Source organism: Brachyistius frenatus, unplaced genomic scaffold, assembly GCF_029030835.1.
Source record: "Brachyistius frenatus isolate BFR_SWC_R1_liver_20210118 unplaced genomic scaffold, ASM2903083v1 Contig_252, whole genome shotgun sequence".
In the NCBI taxonomy this organism is placed as follows: Eukaryota; Metazoa; Chordata; class Actinopteri; family Embiotocidae; genus Brachyistius; species Brachyistius frenatus.
In genome coordinates, this window is record NW_027210851.1 from 32,911 (window position 1) to 57,568 (window position 24,658).

Consider the following 24,658-nt stretch of genomic DNA (forward strand, 5'->3'; position numbering starts at 1 on the left):
TTTAGATTTTCAAACTTACTTTTGGGTAGTTTAACCTACTGTAAACCAATTAACCTCCATTAATTAGCCTATAAAATAAGATAATCATGTGTTTTGTGAGTACACTACAATTTTAAACTGGAACATAACCTGTCAAATAACAGAGTTTGTGGGACATAAATGGAGTAAAGTCACGTCAAATTTGTACTTGAGTCAAACATTTAGATAAATGTGAGCTACACCTCTACTTTACTGCAGTGCATAATATTTATGTAGGTTTATTCTGGCAATAAACAAATCAGGTACACAGTTTTTAATCCTTGATCAATCCAACTACAGGAACGATTTTATTCTGAAAAACGTGTAAGTGGAACCGGAAAATGAACTATGTGTGTCTCGCTCCAGAGAAGTCCATCAAACAAGAGGCAATAGACCTTCCTCCTCTTTGCTATCGCAAGCCACCGGATGCATTCGTCTTATTTTTGCGGAAGTGATGATATTTTCCAAGCAGCTACATTATGTAAATTGTGTTGCACAATCGTGCACGTCTGGCTGAGTGTCATGTGGCATTAAGAGTGCACCCTAATCAGTCAGGATGATGTGTAGCATGGTCGAGATCGATTGAAATAATTCACTACGTACTAAATAAGTTTGGACATTATCTCAGGAAACTACAGATCATGTTTGTGCAGGGCCAAAACTGGTAGGAAGCAACAATACAAGTCTGCCTACTACTTAAATAAACGTCACTGATGAAATCTTTTTTTAGGAGAGTAGTTTTACTGTCTGAGTTTTGGTTATTTCACACAGCCTGTGGGAAAGAAAGCCAAAGTATGGCCATCTTAGGATTGCAGGGTGTGTGTGTGTGCGCGCATGTCAACCCCTTGCAGCGACTATTCAGCGAAACCTGTTTTTCTCGCAGAAAGGGGTTGTCTATATTTGGTAATCACATGAAAACCAAGTGTCACAGTGCAACCGAGTAGTTCCTTTGCACTCCTGGATTAATATGTCACAGCTTCTTTTTTTTTATAGTTGATATTGGCTGTCTTTGCCTTCAGTTTTTTTTTCTCTACAGTCTACAAGGATTGTCTTTCACAGTAGCCCACGCCCGTGCAGAGGATGAAGTAAACGTCGATTATGTAATCAGCTCTCCGGGCAGACAAAGTCCCATTCCTCAATAATATTACCTCAAATAACTGCAGCAAATGCTCCTAAAAAAAAAAAAAAAAAAAGAAAGAAAAAAGGAGTGCATCGCCACATAATGTTGTGTCCCGTAACACACAATGTATGTACTGAATATTTTCCTCGCATTCCTGCCTCTCGGGCTGGAGCAAGCATGCGCACGAGACGCTCAGCTTTCGGCCTTATTTGGATATGGTAATGAGCGGCTCCGGACAGCCAATGAGAAGCGAGCGTGCGCGCAACGTGACGGTGAAAGACCGCTCGGGAGGCGTGGCCTGGCGCGGAGCTTCGGTTAAAACCAGTGGACGCGACACAGCGCACTCAGTGTAGGGAGAAGCAGGGACTCTCTGTGAGGGCAACTTTGTGACTATGAAACTTAGGAATATTTACAAAATATTGTAAAAAAATTATCAAAATCCCTCGTGAACCAATAACCTGCCCCTAGGGTGTGAGGTTTTTAGTCGAGTCCGCCCGGAAAGGGCTTCGACACTCACTATTCTGACACTTTTTTTGGGAAAGAATGTGTGAGACAGACTAGTTAGCCAGCCAGCTAGCTAGCTGAGGGGTTGACACAGGCGGCAGGAGAACAAAAGATTTTTTTTATCGTTTTGGCCGGTTGTACTGACACCAAGTCCATGCAGAACGTGTCATTACCATCACAATGCCCGTTTTACTTTTTCTGATAGACACGTCCGCTTCAATGAACCAGCGCACCCATCTGGGCACTACCTATCTGGACATAGCAAAAGGCGCTGTTGAGACTTTTATGAAGGTACTGTAAACTACGGGACGCGCCGAGGTCTGGACACCCCGAGCGGGGGTCTGCGGCTCACGTCGTCGTTGTACTTGTTTGCGAAGCTCGCCTGTCAAACCCGACCTCTCGATAACCGTGAATAATTCTCTACTATGTCCGCAGCTCAGAGGGAGAGACCCGGCCAGCCGAGGGGACCGGTACATGTTGGTAAATTTTGAAGATGTTCCGTTCGGGATAAAGGTAGAGTCTGCTTTTCGGGTCATGTCCGAGCTTTACATTGCCGCAGATTGACTGTCCTCCCGTCGCGCCACCACGTTGTGATCACTACATCGATTGTGTCGCGAAAAATCTTCAGGAGGAGCTTTTCGTACCCCTTTTAAAACATGGCCGACATTTTGTTTCAATGTGAGCAGCAAGGAACTCTGGGTGTTATTTATACAGCGAGTTGATATCTGGGGGAGGAGGAGGAGGTGGTGGAGGAGGTGGGAGGAGGTGGTGGTGGTGGTGGTGGGGGGGGGGGTGACAGAGTAGCCTACTTTACTTCTTTAGACCAAATTGCCACTTTAGTCGCGGCACACATTGTGACTTTGTACTTTAATGATCCCAAACCAGCCTGGTAGGAGGATCAACGTCCTGCTGTCAAACTGAGAGGGAGCGACCTGTGTAGACATTAATCAGCTCAGACTCACCATAACAACGTTCAAGTTAACCATTGATCTGTGTAGAAGTGGTCTGATGGGGTACTTAATGCGACTTCCTGCTTGTGTTATTAACACGGTGCTTTGTTTTTGTTTTTGTTTTGAAAGGCTGGATGGAAAGAGAGCCACGCCACCTTCATGACAGAGTTGAGGAACCTCCAAGCAACAGGACTCACAGCTATTGGCCACTCCTTGAGGACCGCTTTTGATTTACTCAATCTCAATAGATTAGTGACTGGGATAGACAACTATGGACAGGTATGTAGCACTGAAGAGGCAGAGAGGGAAATCAGGTTCAGAAAGTGCTGTGACAAGCTGCTATTATATGCCCCCCCCTCCCCCCTACAGACCCCCACCTCACCCACTCCCCTTCCCCTATCCCCAGTCTTACAAGCATCAACCACCTGCATACTGTGAACCCACACATTCTCAGTCATATGACACAAACATAACAGAACCTAAGTTAAAAACAAAACAGGAACAGTTTATTTTCACTTCAGTAACTGTCGATTGATTTCACCATTTATCTGGTGACTGATTTTAAATCCTGGCTATCTAATGGCTTTGTTCATTTTTTTTTTTTTTTTTTTTTTTTTTTTTAAATCTACAGAGATTAGAGTTGTAAATTAGCTTTTAAAGTGCATGGTGAATTTAAAATTAGAGGGTCTCTCAATCTTAGAGGCATAAACAGTTTGCCCAGATTTACACTCAAAATAACTCTGTTAGTTACACTTAGTTGAAACTAATGCAGTCTAATTACACAGGTCTGCGTTAAATCTTTTTTATAAGGGCTGTAATGTTTACTTTTATTGAAACTCTTTAGACTGGTGTCATTTTGATTTCATAGTCAGCTTGGGGGTGCAGCTGCATTGTATTGCGTTATCCTGAGCGGTATTTCTGATAATTGACATAAACTGGTTGGACAAAATATTTATAACACTTTCAAAATTGCTATTTAGTTGAGTCTTAACATAGTTTAAACAGAAAGTAAACATCATCTAAATCAACGTAGGATTTATTTCACAGTTGTTGATTGAGAGTTTATTAGTTTTAACCAGATCGATCTAATAAACTTGCTGTTACTGTGGGCTCTTGTGAACCAGAGGTTTTTAAGATTAAATTTCCCTGGTTCTCTGTGCCTTGATAGATATATTTTCAAGCTTATTGCGAAAGACATTTGTGTATTTTATTCGAATGTCTAATGTTTCATGGATGCTGTGATTCAGACGGTGTAAAGTTCTGCATCTTTTTTTTCTTTTCAAGTCAGTGACACCCATCTCACGAGAAAGCCTTTGAATAATTCAAATGTTCTGTTCACATGATCAAGAATGCGACTCACAATGCAAGATAAAGTAGAAATGTGCTTTAAACCATAAATTATTTCAGCTGTTCTGCACAACTCGGTTTTAACTTGTGAATTTGAAAAACAAGTCTTTCATCCAGCTGAACGGCAAAGTAGGCGTGAGTCACAGCTGTAAGTTCTCATCCACCTAAAATTCACTGCAGAAAAACATCCGTCCAGCCCACAAAGTCTGTAACTGATATGGAGTTACTGTCCCAGGTTCAACAAGTGGCGCCTAATGACATCACCATTTTAAGTCCAGTTGTAGCAGCTGAAAGTGAATTTGTGTGTGAGAGGGGGTGCAATAAATAGAAGTTGTGAGGATGTGTTTACAGTTGTAGAGTGCTACTCTAATGTCAGCCTAATGACTTATCTGAAACAGATGCCGTAAACATTTCATCATGCTGGTTAGAGTTGCACAAAACAACCAGAGTGGCTCTGCTTGGATTTAGTCTCTTTAGAAAGAGAATAACAACAGGAAGAAGCACCTCGCGCTGTAAGATTTACTTGTCTTCTGGCCAGAGTTGAAGCTGAGGTGCAGTTTTCTTGCCAGTGGAACAGAGCGGTCATTATTAATGCTAAAAGTCTCGTCCTTACCCAGTCTGACTGCTCGCTGAGTCTCGCAGTCGAGTCAGAATCTGGACGTCTGTTTGGCAGCGTGGCGATATGCGAGGAGGATGGAAGCAATAATGAATGTCTAACCAGTATTTCCTGAGTAATAAATGGAAGATCTCCACCACGCAGGGTAATGCATACATACAGCATACATAATGTATGTCTGACACGCTCTGGTTCTTTGAATGTCAACGCTGTCACAACTGCTTGATCTGATACGGTCACATGTGCCTGTGAAAGCAAACAGCACAAGCCGAGGTCAAGGTTATTCTGTCCTACTCGCCGGTGACGTGTCATGACAATTATTAGAATTTATTAACAAGATCTCTCTCCTCTGCCTTTTCACAACTCTCTCTGAACAGATGGGAAACTCCCATTGCAATTATTCGTAGCTAGTGTATTTTGCTAATCATAAGTGTTACCGGGATTATTGTTTAAGGGCTGCAATTTAGGCTTATTTTTAAAAACTGATTTATCTTCTAACCTCTTAAATAATTTAAAAAAATAATGTGGCCACTTTATTCTGATTATTTTGTCTGACCAACACTTAAAGATATTCAGTTTATAATCATAACAAAAAGTGTCACATTTGAAAAGCTGCCTTTTTGCTTCATAAATGACTCAAAAGATCCATTTATTGCTATATTTATTTAATACTTTTCAGCCTATTGATCAAGTAAGTAATAGTTTCAGCTCTACATTAGTGCATTATATCTCTTATGAGCTGTTTTGTGTAGTTGTCTTTCTGTTTCCCTTAAGTGAAGCTTAACCAGTTTGCTTGAAAGGATTTTTCCAGGGAAGTGGAACAAGTTTGCTTCTGCTTACAAATAATTTCTCTATGAGTAAACTATGAGGTCGGCTGTTTGTAGTCCCGTTTACAGTCATAAGACGTATGGAAATCCTGTACATGCTGTCTTTTTTTATTAGGACTCTTAATGGTTGGATTCAAACGGAGCATGATGTTGGCGATAAACCTGATTTCATCTGAATCGGCACAACGACAATCTGAGAGTCAGTCATTTCTTGTTCAGAGGCGCTGTCAGACTGAAGCTTTTCAGATGAATCTCTTTTCTTTGAGCCGTCAGAGCTGACAAAGGCTTCACCAGTGCTCTGATGACTGCACACTGTTTGTGCTTTTCTTAAATTGCTTTAACAGCTGTAAATCAGTGCCGAAACCAAAGTGATTTGGTAGCCTGTTTTTCGATGGCTTTGTGTTTAAAGTGCCACGTATCATAACTCAACATTGTTCACTTTTAATCATCGTTTAATCATAAAAAAAAGTCAACTTTGATTTTTTTTTTTTTTTTTTTTTTTTTCCATCGCCTTATTCAAAACTGCTCAAAGTGCAAGGCGTTCGGTGGGGTAGAGAGCTGGAGAGCGAGAAGACAAAAGGTGGGGAGTAAGCTAGTGGGGGAGTTAATATTGCCCTGGAGTGCTTCTGTCTACACTAACAAAGAGCCCTCCAGGTTGCCAGGCATCTGAGATGACTCTCCCCTGAGAGATGAAGACGGGTATGGAGGGTAGAGAGCGAGACAGCCGGCGGGTAATCCTGAGACTGATCACAGTTTCATGAAGAGAGCAAAAGGGAGGAGCAGGGGAAGGATGAGCATGAGGAAATGATATGGCCGGTGATGTTAACATGTCAGCAGCGGTGATAAACAGCCATCTAATGGAGCTCCATCATCATGGCGCTCTGTGGTAGACCAGAGATGGACTCAGCAGTAACAGTAAGCATAGACAGGCCTACATTCAGACTGCAAATAACTGTTATTATCATGATCAGTTAATGGGTTGTGTCATCATAATTAATTAGTTATTCATTTAGTCAGTGACGTTTCAGGAAGTAGTGAAAAATAAGTCCGAAGAGATGGCTTGTAACTCAAATCTAAAGTTATTCAGATAAAACCACATTTGCGAAGCTTGAACCTTCTTTTTGCTTAAAATGCATTATTGATCATCAAATTATTACACTGGCTTTCTAGACCGCTCTATGTCTGCTGCTCTTCTGTATCATCAATATAGTGTTTTGTGTTGTCCCAAAATCTCATTTTAATAGGGTTTTTTTTTAAGCCCCATTATGTCCAAAACCTAATTGCATAGCAACAGTAAAACCTAAGGATAAAATCATTCCTCGTCTGTGCAACTTAGCCTGATCGCCAACTCATTAGCATGCTAACAAAGTGGCCGATATCATAAAGGGATTTTGGGGGAAAGGAGGGAGAAAACTAAAATGTGCCAGGTTGTCATGGATACCTACAGCGCAGCAGATCTTGGTAGTATCCTGCTCTGTTTACTTTGGGGCTGTTTGTGTAACTGGACAGATCCCATCATTCAGCAGAAAGTGCAGCCCACAGGTAGAGAGTCCAAACTGAGAGGGTCCAGCTCCATTAATAATCGCAGCGCTGTCAGAACAGGGCGGCCTTCATCCAGCCTGCCGTGAGGTCTGACTGCTGACGGCACTCGTCGGGCTGCCGTTTGAGGTTTTTCCACCAAGTTATTCTGTGGCCTTTGTGGTAGATCCCACCAGGCCTGATGCATAGAGATAAATGCGGCGCTGCTCCAGTTTCATTTTATCAGTGTGGAGTGCTGATGTCGTGAAATATTGTGGGGGCTTAGCAGAAAAGAGCTCCTCAGGTAATCTTCTCTGCCATCGCAGAGGATAGAGTGAGCAGTATACTGCAGATGTACACAAACACTTGTCTCTGAGGTATAGATGCAGTCACTGCACTACAGACTGTAGCCTACTGTTTCTATTTATTATTCCCTCGAGTTAAGGCTCTGTTTCACAGACCCTTTAACTTAAATAGGTCCCCTGTAAGTTATCTGTATAATGATGCATTGACTGGGATTATTTACGCCTCGGATGACCAAGTGCCATAAATACACGTGCTAAATACCGGTATTAAGTGTGTGTGTATTAACACATTTAACTTGTTTTAAATTGTAATTTAACCATAAAGTGATGGTGTCATTTGTTTACTGCTTCTTTTTAGCGTTTAATAAGTATTTTTAGTGAAGTTTTTATTTTTTTAAGCTTAGTTGTTTTTTTTTTTTTTTTTTGCTGGTTTTCTTTGTGCAAAGTGTCCTTTAGTTTACCTAAAAGGGCCTTAAACTGAATTAATTTGGCACATTACTTTCATGGTTTAGTATTTTAAACTTAATAATCTCTTCTTTTTTTTTTCTCTCTCCTTTTCCAGGGAAGGAATCCCTTTTTCCTTGAGCCTGCTATCATCATTGCAATCACAGACGGCAACAAGTTGACCAGCAGCGGCGGCGTCCAAGAAGAGGTCAGCCAACATCTCCACAGAGGCTTAGGGAGGTCTCAGCCAATCAGGAGCACTTCCTGCATGGTTTGATGACAAGTCAGCCGTCTGTCTGATTACACAACCTTTACCTTAACACAATCATCACAACTACTTAATCACACCCTTTCCTTTCATCTGTCACTGAGGAGGCTAAAGATTAAATCACAAAGTACATGTAATAGTTACAGTTGGAATCATCCCACGACAAGAAAAAAAAAGCAAAACAGTCCGTCCGTATTGTTTTAATCACAGCTTCGTATCTTACCCGTCTAGCCGTAAACTACCCATAACATAAATATCATCGTTTAAGGGAAAAGATAGAAACTAATGGTAGTCATTATTCGCTTTCTAGTCTTGTCATGATTAGGGCTGCAATTATTTTCTCAGAAATGTAATTGTTTGTCCCATAAATTTCCAGAAAATCATAAAGAAAATGCGTCATACCTTCCTTATCCCAAGCTTTTACATTAACAACTGGCAAAAACTTTCTATTTACTGTCCTAAAAATCTAAGAATACCAACAAATATTCAAATTTTAGAAGCCACAACAAGTTGAGTTTTTGCATTTTTATTTAATTGACACAAACAGTTGTTTTTATCATTAATTACTCCACCTATTGAAACTAATCGACTGATCCACTGGTCTTTAAAAGATAAGAAAATAGTGTGAAAAGGTTGCACAATTCCTCAGGATGACGTTTTTAAATTGTAGAGATATGTAACAAAACTTTACATTTGATCATTGTTGTGTAGCAGGATCCAGTAAAAATGCAATTGTTTTCTCCATAAATCACTAAAATAGTTTTTTGTAATAAATTTACTCCCTACACAGAATAATTTGAATGCTGCTTTAGCTCTTAATTCTGATACACGAGTTCAACTAGAGTGAGCAGATTATAAGATGAACTCACTCAACCTTGAATTAGTTATTTCTGCCTCTAATTCTTTAAGAGATTTCCTCTGCATCTCCCACTCGTCTAATATGTCTGCTGCTCCTCGCTGTGAGATGGAGACAACTTGCTTCCAGTTAAACACACCTTTGAATTCACGAGTCTGCAGCCACAATCTAATTTACGGCCTTGCCAGTAATTCCAGTCACGTTAGGCACGAGTTACCAAGTGAGGTTCGGTAATTTGAAAGTTTCACTTTTAATTGCAGCTCTTCTGACATTATTATGACCCTATTTAAATGTTTGAGCGGCTTATGAAATGTCCGGAAAGAAAATTTATGAGAATATCCGAATCTGTGTTTGAGAACGGTGTGATGGAGAGAAGCCTGTTACTGGGAAGGTTTTCTGGATCAGTGCTGTGACATCTTTGAGTGGCACTTCAGTCACCTTGGATCTGCAGGTTGTTTTGTTTTCATATAGACTACAACCCAGACTGAAGATAGGAAATAAAAATACTATCTTCTGGACAGTTTATATCATTTTATATTGTAGACTATTGAAATCTAATTGTAGGAAGTCAATTTAATTTCCCACATGTTGCCTGAGAAGCAGTCTATTGACAAAATAAATAAATGGGATTATCTGTTTTTTTTAGATAATGCAGTGGGTTAAATAACTAAATCATTCTGTAACTTCATCAATAGTCCAATAATAATCTCGCTTGTTAATGTTCAAAATTGGCCACAATAGTCTAAAACAACCGGACATATTAAAAAGAAAACTACCTCGATATAAATAGTATATCTCGTCTCATTTAATGATTTGTTCCTCCTCCTCTGCTGTCCAGCTCCATCTTCCTCTGACCACCCCGCTGCCGGGTAGCGAGCTGACCAAAGAGCCTTTCCGCTGGGACCAACGCCTGTTCGCCCTGGTGCTACGTATCTCCGGCAACGCTTCGGTGGAGCCCGAACCCCTCGGTGGCGTCCCGCCGGACGATTCTCCAATCACCCCCATGTGTGAGGTCACCGGAGGTAGGTGGTCTTGAGTACAAGCTGGTGTTTGGTTGTTGGATAATATGTGTTTGTAGCAGTGCATTGTTTAAAGGGGCATTCTGCCGATTTTACACATAAAGATCAACTTATTTGTTATGAGGTTCACTTCTCAGCCTGTGAATACAGCTCTGGTGAAGCTTTGTCACGTCTTTGTTGTGAGCTTGAAAGAAAACCTGCTGTATAAATTGGAGATGAGGAGGTTTTACAGGAAGAGAAGCTTTAGTGAAAGATGCTGCTAAGCTGCATTATGGGAATTGTAGGCCTCTGTGTTTTTGGTGCTTGACAAATTGCCTCCCCCTCAGACTCTGCTTCACCTATAGACTGTATATAAGCGGAGGTAGCTTACAGGTGTGACAAGTGAGGCAAATGCAGAAGTGCCTTAAAATGCAATGCCACCGAATACCATTAGGGGTTGGCTAAATATAAACTCTGGCTCCATAGACTCCCATTCAACTTCTCTTATGAACTACAAAGCATTCAATATTTTACACAAGTTATTAGAGTCTCATTCACTAAGATTCACTCCTTCTTCTTAGTTTTCTGGTGGTTCATCCCGCCCTTAATTTATTATTAGACCTCTAAAAGAAGTATGTTTGGGGCGGGGGGGGGTCTGTTTCATCGACAGGCCTGTTGTGAAGTCATGCTTCAGCTATCGGTGGGCGGGATGTAGTGTCTTCAGGCTTTCCAATCAGATCCAGTCAGACCCACCGCTCGCTCCTCCAAGGCTCGTCCAAATATGGTCACTTCTGGCTCCAAAATAGCAAGATGGCGAAAGCCAAAATGTCAAACTCGAGGCTTCAGAACGGCCGTTCAGAAACTAATGGATGACGTCACAATTAGTTTCCGCTTGGCTTTACCACATATCGTACAGATTTTATGAAAGCAAAGTTGTAAATCATAACATTGCCTCTATGAGTTTATTATGTATTGTCTCTAAATAAAAAGTCCTATTTTCACACTATTTTATTGCTACACATATACCCCGCCCACATGAGGTTAAAGATGCACAAGTTAGTAAAAATTAGATAGTGGAGGCTTGCACATACATACATTTTAAATGATACTATGAACAGCCCAATAGTTATGAAACCCCTGCTTCAAATCCTAATAAAAGAGATTAACTTTTTACAGACAAGAGAAAAAAATAGAATAAATTGTCATTTGAAACATTTGCTTGAATTGAAAGGCTTCAAAATCAGACAAGGCTTCCAGATATTTGATCATCTGTGCACCAGAATATTTAAGTTACTTGTTCTTGTTGTCAAATGACCATAATGTGTTTTATTTAATGCCCCAAACAGTTTGTAAACGTCTCTCATTATAACCTTGTTTTGGAAAAGCATCACGTATATATATATATTCCTAGTCGGAGTGACACGAGCTTAAAATCTGCAGCGGAGCCCGGTGGAACATGCTGGAACAAGCTCAAAGTATTTATAACGGCAGATCAAAATAGCTATTTGTTAAATGCATTCTGTAGCACAACTGATGAATCATCTGTGTCAGCACAGAGAAAGGGGAGAGTAATGCATGTGTTTTTTGGAAAACATGGTGATAGAGATAAAGATTGCCTTGGCAGCTGCTTGTCCTCTTCAGTGGAGGACAGCCTTGAGCTCTAGCTTCACCACCGTCTTGCTCAGCATTCAGAGTCATGTTTACAGGTTTGCCAACGGGACACAAAACAACCCAGTACAAAAGCAGTGAGCTCTTATTTTACCCACAGCTCTGCTGGAGATGTTGTGGAGGTGATCAGTGCTTTGTTCAAGCGTACTCGAGTTGTGATTGTTGATTAAGGTTAGAAAGACAGGATTTTCCCTCCCGGGTCAGGACTGGGACCGTCTTTGTCTTGCTTGTCAAGAAACTTTCTGCAGGGTTCCCGCGGGTCAAGGAGTTTCGGGGAACATCAGGGAACTTTTCCAGACACGGAAAGTCAGGGGTTTTGATAATTTTTTGGGGCTGTGGACTGTGAATTTCAAGAACTTTGGCTACAAAATGATGACTTTTGTTAGAAAAAATACTCAGAGGCTTGGTTCAAAATCAAACATATCGGACATTTATTCTTGCAAGAAGGAGCAAATACATGTACACTCAAAAAAGGATGCCCAGCATTGCTCAACGTCACTCCTCCGTAGGGCAGCTTTATACAGTGTGACAAACAATTAACAATCACCCCCATTTCCTTTGTATCTGCTTTCCTATGGTAATACTGAGTAGACTTGCAGGTCACAAGATAAGGACACAGGGGAGTCGTCAATTGGATGTGGAAAGTAAAACAAAACGAGTCACTTGCAAATAAGAGAAAACAAAAGAAACCTTTCGGAGCCGCTTGATAAGAAACTTTCACTTGCAAATAAGAGAAAACAAAAGAAACCTTTCGGAGCCACATGCAGACAAGAAGAAACAAACTTTTTTCTTTCCATCAACTTTATAGACTAAGTGATGAAGATAGACCTCAGAAATGCTGAATGTAAAGTTTGTAGAACTACTATAAATCGATCAACCATGGGAGCGAGAGCCTTTTGCAGCCACGCCGACGGTAAGGAGCATGCTGGCTTCTTATCGTTCCCATATGAAAAACTTTTTTTGCACAAGGCTGTGTGTGTTTATAGGGGTGCACTGGCCTAGTTGTGTGTGTGATCATAACTGTGCAGGGGACAGTGTAAACTTTTGTACTGAAAAATACTGTGAGCTTGCGAATTCATTTGAATAAAATAATGTAGCTGTTTTTCGTCTGCTCAACAAAATGCCAGCCCATTTTTTGTTTATTACAGGTCATTGAATTTCAGCTTTTTAGTCGGTGAAGGTTGGGGAAAAGTTGGCGAATTTTTTTTTCTGGCCAGTGATTTTAATGTGTCAACCCCACCGGACCTCGACTGCTTCCCTACCAGCTTCAAAGAACTTATAGAAGTCGATTTTTGTCCTGGCCTGTCTCCAGTCCTCACGCTGCCTGGTTGCAGGAAGCAGCCGGTGAGAGGAACAGACTAGAACGATGCTGATGTCAAGTTAAGATTAACACATATAGAGAACAGAAGCACAGCAGAGCTGCTCTCTGTCGCAGTCAGTGGTGCTGAATGCAGAACATGACACAGCTCCATTGTCCGTGAGAGTCTACAGTACATGCTGCCTGTCCATTACTGCTGATGGCAGACCTGACACAAAGCCACGGCCTATTGAAACGAGCAAGTGAATGGGTGCACAGCAAGGTCACTGGAGGTCAAGTTGGAGGCAGTAAATGGCCAGGAGGGTAAAGTGGACCAATCAGCTGCAGGTGTTAGAAACATGGTGACAGATGCTCAGACAAATAAGCTCAAGCATATTCAGAGTTTTTCAAGAAAAAGTACCTTTTACATCCACTGATGTGGAGCCAAAAAGATGAGCACATTTTAAGTAGAGAGCCCTTTAAATTGTGTGTTACCTATAGCCAGGCGCTACGCTGCACTGTACATTTAAATAGTATTATGGGCTCATCTTCCTCTGAAAGTTAGTTTCATTTTGGGTCCATTCGATTAATGTGATTGAGATACATAAAAAAATATATATCAAAGTGCTTCTCAAAATTTATTCTTTCAGCTTAAATTCTTTTTAAACAAATAGCTCATGCACATTAATTTTTCATGAGTGCCCTTTTTGTCTGCACTCTAACTCGATTTTCACACTGTTCATTTTGCACATTATGTAGCCCTCTAACTGTGATTCATAGCAAGTAACCACAGCTTGAAAGTAAATGTGTACATTAATCTTTTCATTCAACTAAAAATTTCAGTGATCTGAATCTGAAAGTTATATTACGACATGGAGAATACATAATCGGTCTTTAAAACTTTAGTTTTAGTTTTTTTGAGTTTTGTTAATTGTTTAGATTTAATGCTGTACTGATCAACAGATTAATTATCCATCTCTATAGTTTCATGGAGTTTTCCAGCGTCCTCCGGCTCATTATTTTCATTTTTATGGCTCATTTACTGCGTGCTATCAACAAACAAGCTCTGATAAAACACCTGTATATTTTACCTGACTAGCAATCAAACAGCAGACAGACACAATCGGAGATGATGAAGAAAGTGGGACATTTAAAACCAGATGTTTTTTGCTCAGTTTTTGGTGGAGACCAAAACGGAGCTAAAAAGAGAGCAACTGTTAGCAAAATATTAATCTGGTTGAAACAAACACAACATGAAAAGAATCAAAATGTTTCTCCAGGTCTGAGTGCATAATTGTGTAAATAGGCACCTTTTTGTTAACATGTTTGCGTGATATGAGGTGAACGTGAGGAGAAAATGTTATTTTCAACGAGTATCTGCTGCCCCCAAGAGGCCGAACAATTTGTTGATGCAGCTTTAAAACTGCTAAACCAAAACAGATTTGAAAGAATGCATATTAGACGGGTGTATAAACACTTAATATTTACAGTGTTGAACCTTGTCTTCCGCTTTGGGGTTCATACATGTTTACATGTGCGTTGCAGGACGTTCCTACAGCGTGTTCTCTCAGCGTATGTTGAATCAGTGTTTGGAGTCTCTGGTGCAGAAGATCCAGAGCGGAGTGGTGATAAACTTTGAGAAAACGGGACCCGACCCTCCTCCACTAGAAGGTAAGAGACACCTCTGTTTGTTTTTACGGAAATGTAATTATGACTTATTTCTAAAAAAGACCTTCCTGACGTGCTGTGCTGCATCCGTTTGATTAGAAGCTCTTCGCTGCCGCCTACTCGCTGTTTTGAGTTCTTACGGAGCTTTTCTTTGCTGTTGTTCATTAACAGCTGGTGGATGTCACCGTTTAAACCCCCCACCCTCATATTTAAGTGCTGAACACACTGTCTTATTTTATGAAAACCTTTTTATTGTGTTTCATATCTTGTAAACACCTTCATGTCTGAGTCGCTGATGGTTGTTTCACCGGTGAAGTCGGCCTCCTCTGTATGTTCCCGCGCAGACGCTCCAGCGGAGGCATCGAAGTCCGGGCTGCAGCCGTGGCACTGCTGTCACAAGCTGATCTACGTACGACCCAACCCTAAAACCGGTGTCCCCATCGGTCACTGGCCCATCCCCGAGGCCTTCTGGCCGGACCAGAACTCCCCCACGCTGGTAAGACACATGTGGAGGGACATTCGTGTGGTCAGCACTTTCTGTATTATTCTGTTATTTAGCTGTCAGTTTTCCTCATGACTCAGAGCAACAGCAGAATAGTCCTCAACTTCGTTTGTTTACATGGACACTCGACATGGATAGAAAAGAGAAGTTGTCTAGAACAATTTACAACGGCCAATTATATGACACAACGTAACAAATGAAGAAAGCGTGTGGGCCGGTGGCAGCACGATTGCGCAATATCGTGTGTACCCGTTTACAAGTTAGATTATTTCCATAAGCTGATGTGTCATTTGTTTTTATTTTTTATTACATTGTCAGGGGAAAATAAGCAATTAAAACAAGGGTGGGAAATTAAAAAGTCTTTCCCTGGAGTTGTTTCCTCTGAAAATAAACTGAACATTTTAATTGCTTAAACAAATACAAAAGTCCGGGATGTAAATGGAGCCTCCCAGATGGTATCAGCAAATATTTTGGCTAATACGTGTTAAAAAAAATGTTCATAGAACATAATGCGGAAAGAAAACTTAGTTTTGTATTAGCTCGTAATGATTAAATCAAGTTTACTGTTTTAGTGCACTGATGTCAGGACGATAAACTGTCAAATATCCTAACTCTGTCACGAGTGTCAAAAGTCTCACATGTGAGGAATCATTGAAAAAACTTGTGTCCATATGTACAGGATTGTGTCTTTTATACAGAATATCAACCGACATATCGTTGTTTTACTCCCTATCATCGGTGTCGGTGTCGGTCTCGGCTTAAAAACTTCAGTATCTTTCACGTTGTAGTCGTAACGCAAATAAATCAGGATACTTTTTGCAGTGAGTGATATTAGTTCATGTGCTGCCAGCATGTCCTATAACGGTGTGTCCCCGTGTCCACCCAGCCCCCCCGCTCCGCCCACCCCCACGTCCGCTTCTCCTGTCTGGACGCTGAGCCCATGGTGATAGACAAGGTGCCCTTCGATAAGTACGAGCTGGAGCCTTCGCCACTCACTCAGTACATTTTGGAGAGGAAATCCCCTCACACCTGCTGGCAGGTACGGCACCGTCACAAATCCAACACAAAGGAACACTTGGGGAGAAGAAGCGACGAATGCTTTTAACCTTGATACTGTCGTGTACGTCACATGTCACGTGCATGCTATCAGCAGTGATTAAGTCGATGTTTCGTGATGTTAAAACAATATGTGGGTTGTAAGGCTTTCACTATTTCAAACACTGATTGAATCGACTCCGAAGAAGGGTCGAGAATAAGTTACTGACTGTATTATGTGAAAAATAAGGAATGAGTGAACGAGGCCGTGGTTTGTTAATACGTTGTCATGGTAACATTACTGGCTAACTAGTAGTAATTTAGTATTGTAAAATGATGAAATGTTACAGGCTCAACATCAGACGTTTTTGAAAATGTATGTTATCATTGCTAATTCAAGGTATGCTAACATGATAGCATTCATCAATGCAGTATCAAACTGTTGGATTTCGATGAAACGGTATTTCCTCTGCTGCCACCTTCAGACCAAGATTTACACTGTTATCCTGCTAGTGCTAAGATGGTGTGTTCATGAGCAACTCGGAGAGTGGGAAAGTTTCGACCTCTGAGTGAGGAAGTACACCTGAACGCCTGCTGAACTGGGAATATCCGACTAGGAAAGTGGGAAGACTGTGTGAGGTCTGACTTCACATGACATGTGACCTGGTTAGCCTAGCTTTGTCTTAGCCTAGTCTGCCAGCTGTGTTAAATAAAAAAATAAATAAACAAAATGGCAACACATTGAAACATTATAGAAAGATGATGTACAAATACTACTGACCTGCTGAGCTCTATATCATCCCTGTGATGGTTTATATGAATGATGACAACGTTGTTTTCCACTTTTCTGTATTCTGACATTTTTAAGTGGGACGTTCCCAAACTTTCCCAACAGCCTGACCGCATGATGAGTCTACAAATAGTGAAATGGACTCTTTATTTTTCATCCACCTAACATTTGTTTTTCTCTGGTGTGCATCCTCATGAGATTTTGTGGACTAGTACACTGATTTGTGTATATATAGGCAATAACGGTAAATACAGAACTGGAAATTATTGTAAACTTGGTCCAATTGTCTGATGGAAGTTTTTTGAAGTGAAGGCTTTTTTTTCTTTTTTTTTTAAAGGGAAAGTTCCTACTTTTTGACATGAGGTGTATGAGAGTCCACCGACAGCTAAAGAGCCCGTTAACAGTAATGCCCCAATTAAACTAGAAGATTGATAAACACAACTGAACAGAAGCTTATTTGAGCCAGTTGACAACAACAACAAAAATATCTGCAGGTTATGTTTTTGTGTGCTGATAACAGAGTTTGAATGTCACTCATTTATCGACTTTTCTGTCTTCTAGGTGTTTGTTTGTAACAGTGCCAAGTACAGTGACCTGGGGCAACCCTTTGGCTATCTAAAGGCCAGCACAGCTCTGAACTGCGTCAACTTGTTTGTAATGCCCTACAACTACCCCGTGCTGCTGCCACTTCTGGGTAAGACCTGTGGATCCTTATCAAAACTGACATTTCCTCCTCGTTGCTTTGCATCTGTAAATAGAAATCTGCATGTGGGGCACCACAATAAGAGAATTATCAGTTAAATAATATAATACATCATCATTTTCAACAGGTTTAAGAAAATGGAACTAATAAATCCGATTTTGCTGTTGTATAACATGAGTTTATTACAGGAAGTTTCAGTTTATTTACTTTGATCGCTTCCTGCAGACGACTTGATCAAAGTGCACAAGTTCAAGCCTACCATCAAATGGCGACAGTCCTTTGAGAACTACCTGAAGACCATGCCTCCGTATTACATTGGGGTCGGTGGAATTAGCATCATTTTTCATTTTCTTAACATACAAAGACCGTAAACGATCTTCACTCTTCTTATTGCTGCGTTCTCTCCGCAGTCCCTGAGGAAAGCTCTGAGAATTATGGGAGCACCGAACCTGCTGGCCGACAACATGGAGTACGGTCTGAGCTACAGCGTGGTTTCCTACCTGAAGAAGCTCAGTCAGCAGGTCTGTTGTTGATGCTGTTTGGTGTTTCTAGGTTTTGGATACTTATAACAAAGAATCTGTTTCATAGAGTTTTAATCTGTCAAATAACATTTGTTTTGTCGTGGTTTTGTTTTTTTATTGCGCGTTTCTGGATTTTAAATCATAAAGTTGTTACTTTGATACTTTAGTTTCTTTGAACTGTTTCGTTCAAATTGAAACACCAGTCTACTTATCATCCCAGCTAGAAACTACGCAATGTAGTATTTTTATGTTGTTGTTCCCATAAAATCTTCTTTTAAGGTGTTCTCTAAAAACATTACAAAACATTTTGAGACTGTAACAACAAAACATTTGTGATGTTTTTAAAGCACACTATCCTCTCCATAAAATAATAACATTAAACAACATTACAAAAACTTGCCACTGAAAATTCAAGAATAAGGGCTTAAAGTTTCTCATAACATTTCATCCGCTCGCATTTCCAGACAAAAATCGAGTATGACCGCCTGATCGCTTTGATCGGTAAGAAGCAGCCACCAGAGGCCGGCATCAAGGTGCGATGGCGGGGAGGAGGCATATCTCTCGCCCAGCGCCGGGACTTCATCCAGCAGCTGCAGAGCCTCACAGCAGACGCCCCGAGTCTGCCCATGGAGCTCAACCCCAAAGAGTTTCAAGGCTTTCAACTGGCGCTGCTCAACAAGGTAAGAGACAATTATGATTTCATTTTCATGAAACCACGAGTTTATAAATGCGGTTCTAATAATTCTGTTGAAGGGCTTTTGAATCATTGTCTTTTCTCTCAGACTGCAAATAAGCATCTGTCTCGACCGGAAGAGATGTAATGTTTGAAATGGCGTCCCTCACGTCACATTCCCGTCTGTCTTGTGTCGTCCTCAGGGCCTGAAGCCTCAGAGCTTCAGGAATCCCTACGACATCCCTCGCAGCCACCTGCTCGACCAGCTCAGCCGAATGAGGAGAAACCTGCTCAACACCAGCGTCTGCGCTGTCAGGGGGCAGGACTCCGGTAAGTCACTGTAGAAATCCATCTCCTGCACTTATTTTAGCCGTAAATAGGCTCCTTTGTACCCCGAGCAAAAACGATGTCATGGTGAGATGAATTCCTCTTTAAGACCTCTCTCTCTCTCTCTCTCTGTGTGTGTTGGTGAATTTCTCTGCCCCCTGTTCAGACCAGCTCCACAGTGTGCCAATCGCCCAGATGGGAAACTACCAAGACTTCCTCAAAGCCGCGCCTCAGCCTCTTCGAGACGCCGACCCCGAGCAGCCCAAACGTTTGCACACGTTCGGCAACCCCTTCAAACTGGACAAGAAGGTGAGTCTAGAATCTGGATCCTCCGTCAGCAGTAGCACTGATAAATGGAGGGTATTGACTGAGGAACGTGCGAGTCGATCATCTTCCCGACTCTCCTCGCAGGGCATGATGATCGACGAGGCGGATGAGTTTGTGACCGGCCCTCAGAACAAGGGCAAGAGACCAGGGGACAGCAACAACATGCCGGGTGGAGGGCCGAAGAGACGGCGCTGCATGTCGCCTCTGCTGCGTCTGGGCAGGGCTTACACCCCTCCGGTGACCCCGCCGGCCAGCCCGCGACCTCCAACAGGTAACACAATTACACGTCTTTTGTGCTGAAATGCTGATTGTTCAAAACACTTTCGCTGGTCACCGTTTCTTCCTTTTAAGTGCTCGTAACTTTCAATGACTCTACGGTTGAAACCAGTTCTGCTGACACTGTTTCTCTACATCACACTTCTTCATTACGGGTTAGGGTTAGAGCTACGAGTGTAAAAGTCTGTAGCCTCTTGGTTTAGTAATGATTGCTTGTACAGTGGCTTAATTGCAGGGCTCCATGTCATTCAAGATGATTCATCCCCAAATTCAATGAATTTAGTTCTGTACTGTCAGCATGCAGTGTTTGTTTGTTTGTTTGTTTGTTTGTGCAATCCAATGAACACTCGCAAGTTCTAGTACATCATTTTTTACCTCCAGTATTTCTGAACACAGCTTTACACCATCTTTGTCTTCCCGTGACTTTCACACTCCACACAGCTTTGTGTCTCTAACTCAAACTACTTTCTCAAACTTGACAAAGCTTCTTCAGAGTGACTCGTGACAAGTAAACAGATGTTGATGTGTAAAATTGTTCCCCTTTAGGAGAAGTTAAAGAGTCAGTCACAGCAGTGTTGGATGTTCTGGGAGATTTTACAGGTTTGAGTATGATCCATCCCACCAAGCCTGACAAACCTCATCTGGATGACAGTATTACAAACTAATGCTGCTACCTTTTAAATCTCGTGCCCTGCAGACTTGGACGACGGAACTCCAGAACCAGACCTGATCATCAACCACCTGGACCAGAACCACTACGACTCGGACATGAGCTCGGACTCGGAGGTGGATCACCCCTCGGGACTCTGCGACCTCCAGGAGAACCACACGGCCGCGGATGCCGAGGGCCTTCGGCACAGGGATGAGGAGGAGAACGGGGGACCCCAGGAGGGCGAGCTGTCGCTGGGCAGCGAGGAGGGGGCGGAGCTTGTGATGATAGAGGACCAGCCGCCGCGCTACCTGTCGCCCACGGCGCTGAAGAAGCACATTCACACCGAGACGACGAAGGTCAACAACGAGCTGCGGGCGCTCATCACCAAGGAGATCAGGAAACCTGGCAGACGTATGTAGACATGTGGGGGTCGACAAAATAGAAGGAACAGCTCATATGTAGGACTGGTTACTGATTACATGTCAGCTTTGCTCACATATAATCACAGTAAAGAAAATATGGATACACTTCAGTATTGCAATATTATTATAGGATACTGTATCGATTCTCAAAATCCCTGTATTGATTTTCAATGAATAGTTTAATTGCAAATATTTGTGGCAGACGGGGTTATTTTCTGTTTTTTCAACCTCGACCACGAGATGGCAGTCTTGTAATCTGTCTTCAGCCATTTGACTCCTCCACTCAACACCTTAAAAACAATTGTTTTTACTTTATTTCAATAAAATTTGGCATATACAAAAATTCTTCAGTAGAAGCAATTCATTACGAACTGAGCTATAATATTTTTTAAATAGAAATCAGTAGAAACAACAGAAAACAACTAAAACTAAAACAATAGTTAAAAAAAAAAGAAGAAAAATAACTAAAGAGGTCAGAGCTCTTATCAGGATGCATAAACATGAAGTGAGACAGGAAATAATGCATAGTATGACACGAAGAAGCATATACTTCAACAGTTTTCCTCAAATTTAGATTTTAAAAATCACTATATCGTCTTGCTGACAGTATCACAATATATCTCAGTCTTGGTAAATTAAATCATACCCTCTTTATTGTGATGCATATCATATTGCCAGGTTCTTTACAATGTTTAGCCCCTTAGCACCTGAAACTGAGAAATGTGCTTAAGCTGAAGTATCATTTGAATAAAGCCTCCAAGTTTATTGCAGGGCTGTTATATTTAATGGCATATTATTACACAGTGGTTTATGGTTTTACAAAAGGAGAAGAAAGAATGAAACTGGCTCATCCTCCCTCTTTATGTTTTAAGTCCTGTTTGTCCAGAAGAAACCACATAAGTGCACCTTTTTCTAGATTTTTTTTTTTGGACCTGAAACAAAAATCAGTTTTTCTCTAAATCAGTGATGAAGTCTACATTATGAGTTAGTGACGCTTTATTCCTATTTTAACAGTATCTTTTATGGTTATGTATGTATTTGCCGTGTTGCAAATAATGACTAAAATTGGAATAATAACAAATGCACGTATAAATGAAAATTAAAAATATTTTTAAGAAGCAAACTAAGATAATGTCAATATGTACGGCAATATCAGAAAAACTTTCATAAATATCAACTGGACTTCAATTAATAGACAAAAAATTAATGATCAAAGTAATTTATTTGACAAAAATATGACCTCATTTCAGTTTATCAAATGAGAGGATTTTCAGTTTTTCTATAATTTCATCTTGAACATCTTCGATTTTTTTTTTTTATGTTGATATCACAAAATGTGATTTGAGGGCGTCACTTTGGACTCTGGAAACTTGCGGAGGGAATTTTTCACTACTTTCCAGCACACTCTGGATTAAATGAGAATCAGTCGGTCAAAGAAATAATCCACATATGAATCTTTAATAGAAATAAGGATTAATTGCAGCTCCAAAACCATGATCATCATACATTTTCTGACAAAAAAAGAGGCTCTTTTACATTGTTAGTAATTAGTATTCTACTGTATTTATAGAGAATTGGATTACGGACTTCAGCTGTCCTAGAAATATAACAATAATACACGAATTAATCTGTGTTCACGGTGCTCTTTGTGTTTCAGACTACGAGAAGATCTTCCTCCTCCTGAAGCAGATCCAGGGCACTCTGGACACCCGGCTCATCTTCCTCCAAAACATCATCAAAGAGGCGGCCAGGTACAAAGTTCAAACCCTCCTCTGATGTCACATCCTTACTTTTAACCCCCCGCTTTCTCAGATAGGCTGAAAACACATCCATCTGAGCTTGTGGTGGAGAAACCAATCACTTTTAAACTCCTTTAAAACATCTGCATTTTAAATAAGAACATCGGATTATGAAAACATCTCAAACTTTTTGTTGCCAGACTTATTTTTAATTGTCATGTTTTTTACTTTGGTGCCGTTTCAAAGGTTTAAGAAGCGCGTTCTCATCGAGCAGCTGGAGAACTTCCTGGAAGAGATCCACAACAGATCCAACAACATGAACCACGTGGACACGCTCTGAGACCGACTCATTGCTGAACCGAACTGAACTGATAAATGCACCCGACAAACCTCCACATCCTTCTGAACCCCTGCTCCACCACTCCTTCGCTGTACCAGGGCCCCTGCAACCATGAGACCAGACAGCATCCAGCTCTCAAACCCTCACCTCTTCCGTGGACTCCCATCTTTAAATCGACATCAGCGGTGGTGAGAATTACAGGCCGTACTGACCCTGGACGATGCAAGCCTGTGCATTTTTCAGAAAATCCAAAAGGGTGAGCGAGGAAGCGTTTGTTTCTGCAGGTGAGGTGTTTGCCTATGCAATGAGATGTTTGACCTGTTCTGAACCCGTCGTCGGACGTTCCCCTCGATTATTCCTCCTCCCCTGATCAGACTTTTCCTTTTTATCTCACAAAGAGACAGTGGGGGAGGAGGGTGGGGGGGGGAGGTGGAGTAAACCAGTTCTGTCACGTTTTACCAGTGACGAAGGATTCAGCCTGTGTGGTTGTGTGCGCGTTTTCAGACGACTCAGGGTCAAACGGGATCCGGCGGAGACGCTCATGAAACAGTTTTCTCGCCTCATGCCTTTTCATTTCATAACTCCCCCTCCCCTCGTGTTTGTTGTTCTGATTTGTGGGAGTCTGTTGCTCTGTTTTGAGTCTAATTTATATGCTACACTCCGCTGACTGGAGCACTCCACTAATACGCTCTCAAACATGGCTCCAACAACTACCTGCCAGACTGATAACTAACGTTATCAATAAGTAACTTAAGTGTTTTGACAAACTGAACAGTTTCTGGTCCCTGATGGGGAAAAAAACTGGATCCCCAGTTTTTATTATGTGTGGAGACGGTACATTTAAAGGACCGGTGTGTAGGATTGACAGAAATGGAATATCATATTCTTAATGATGAAGGTATTATCACCTAAAACCTAAGAAAGGTTGTGTTGTCATTACTTCAGAGTGAGCTCTTCTCAACTACGTAAGTGGCGGGTCCTTTTCTCTGGAGCCCGCAATGTTTCTATAGTAGCCCAAAGGGGCAAACCAAACACCGGCTCTATAGAGGGGCTTTTTGTAAGTTCTGTGGCTACTGCATATTTTCTTATATGCTTGTAAAGGTGAGGCGAGGGCCTTTCATTTGGTTGCAATTCACAACCTCACCACTAGATGCCACTAAATCCCACACACTGCTCCTTTAAAAAGTCCTGTATCTTTTAAAATGCAGGTTTTTCGAAGCGATCAAAGTAAAATGATCCTGAATGATGTAACATCATTGGTTAGAAATGTGGAAATACAGGGACAAAAAGCTCAGGAACTGACATTCATGCATCATAATCAGCAATAACATTGGAGCCCCGCCGCCTTCCCCCACACTTTACCTTTATTTTAGCCTGAAACAAGTGATATGCAACACAACACTGTGGTCTGCTGGTGTGTTGAAGAACTGAGGTGTCGGATGCCAGCTTGTCCCAACGTACTGGGCGCTGCCAAATACCCCCCACCCCCCTAACTTAACCCTCCCTCCGCCATGAATCTCAAACCAACTTTTCGTCCTTTAACCATGAAATGCACTTGTGTAAATTTGAGAATCCTTATTTAATGTAATTTAAAAGAGAAACTACCTTTTTTTTTGTCGCGAATTTTCCTCAGTATTTCGGTCAACATTCTCAGATGTACACAAATAAGCCCAAATTAAGGTGTAGAGGCCGAGAGTTGATTTCGGATTCGGAGGGCAGCCCTCTTCCGTTCCCTCTCTCCTTGGACAGGGACCAAAATCTGCCATACTTGTCTTTGTTTGTGAAGAGGCCGCTACCAAAAGAGTATTTTGAATACACTGTAAAGATGTAAATAACCCTAGAGTACTATTTAAAGAGAATGTTCAGTGGAAAATGGCCTTTTTGTAAGTATTTCCATGAATAAAGTTTCTATTTTACACTGTGAAGGGCCGTGTAAATAAAGTGTTC

The 24,658-nt window shown here is 41.4% G+C and overlaps 1 protein-coding gene across 3 annotated transcripts; it reads left to right on the forward strand.

The window, feature by feature from the left end:
- The first annotated feature begins 1,497 nt into the window (after window positions 1-1,497).
- ints6 (integrator complex subunit 6) lies at window positions 1,498-24,658 on the forward strand. Of its 3 annotated transcripts, none has more exons than XM_069720815.1 (19): window positions 1,498-1,933; window positions 2,078-2,155; window positions 2,722-2,871; window positions 7,768-7,857; window positions 9,612-9,795; window positions 14,282-14,407; window positions 14,749-14,900; window positions 15,793-15,945; window positions 17,293-17,425; window positions 17,660-17,754; window positions 17,845-17,955; window positions 18,420-18,635; window positions 18,832-18,958; window positions 19,122-19,264; window positions 19,367-19,553; window positions 20,105-20,158; window positions 20,256-20,621; window positions 22,290-22,383; window positions 22,618-24,658. In XM_069720815.1, exons 1-19 carry the CDS (start codon window positions 1,823-1,825, stop codon window positions 22,709-22,711), a joined length of 2,664 nt encoding a protein of 887 aa, XP_069576916.1. In that variant the 5' UTR covers window positions 1,498-1,822; the 3' UTR covers window positions 22,712-24,658. The 3 variants fall into 3 exon arrangements, with proteins under 3 accessions (XP_069576916.1, XP_069576917.1, XP_069576918.1); XM_069720816.1 differs by having other exon boundaries at window positions 2,078-2,122; XM_069720817.1 differs by lacking the exon at window positions 20,105-20,158.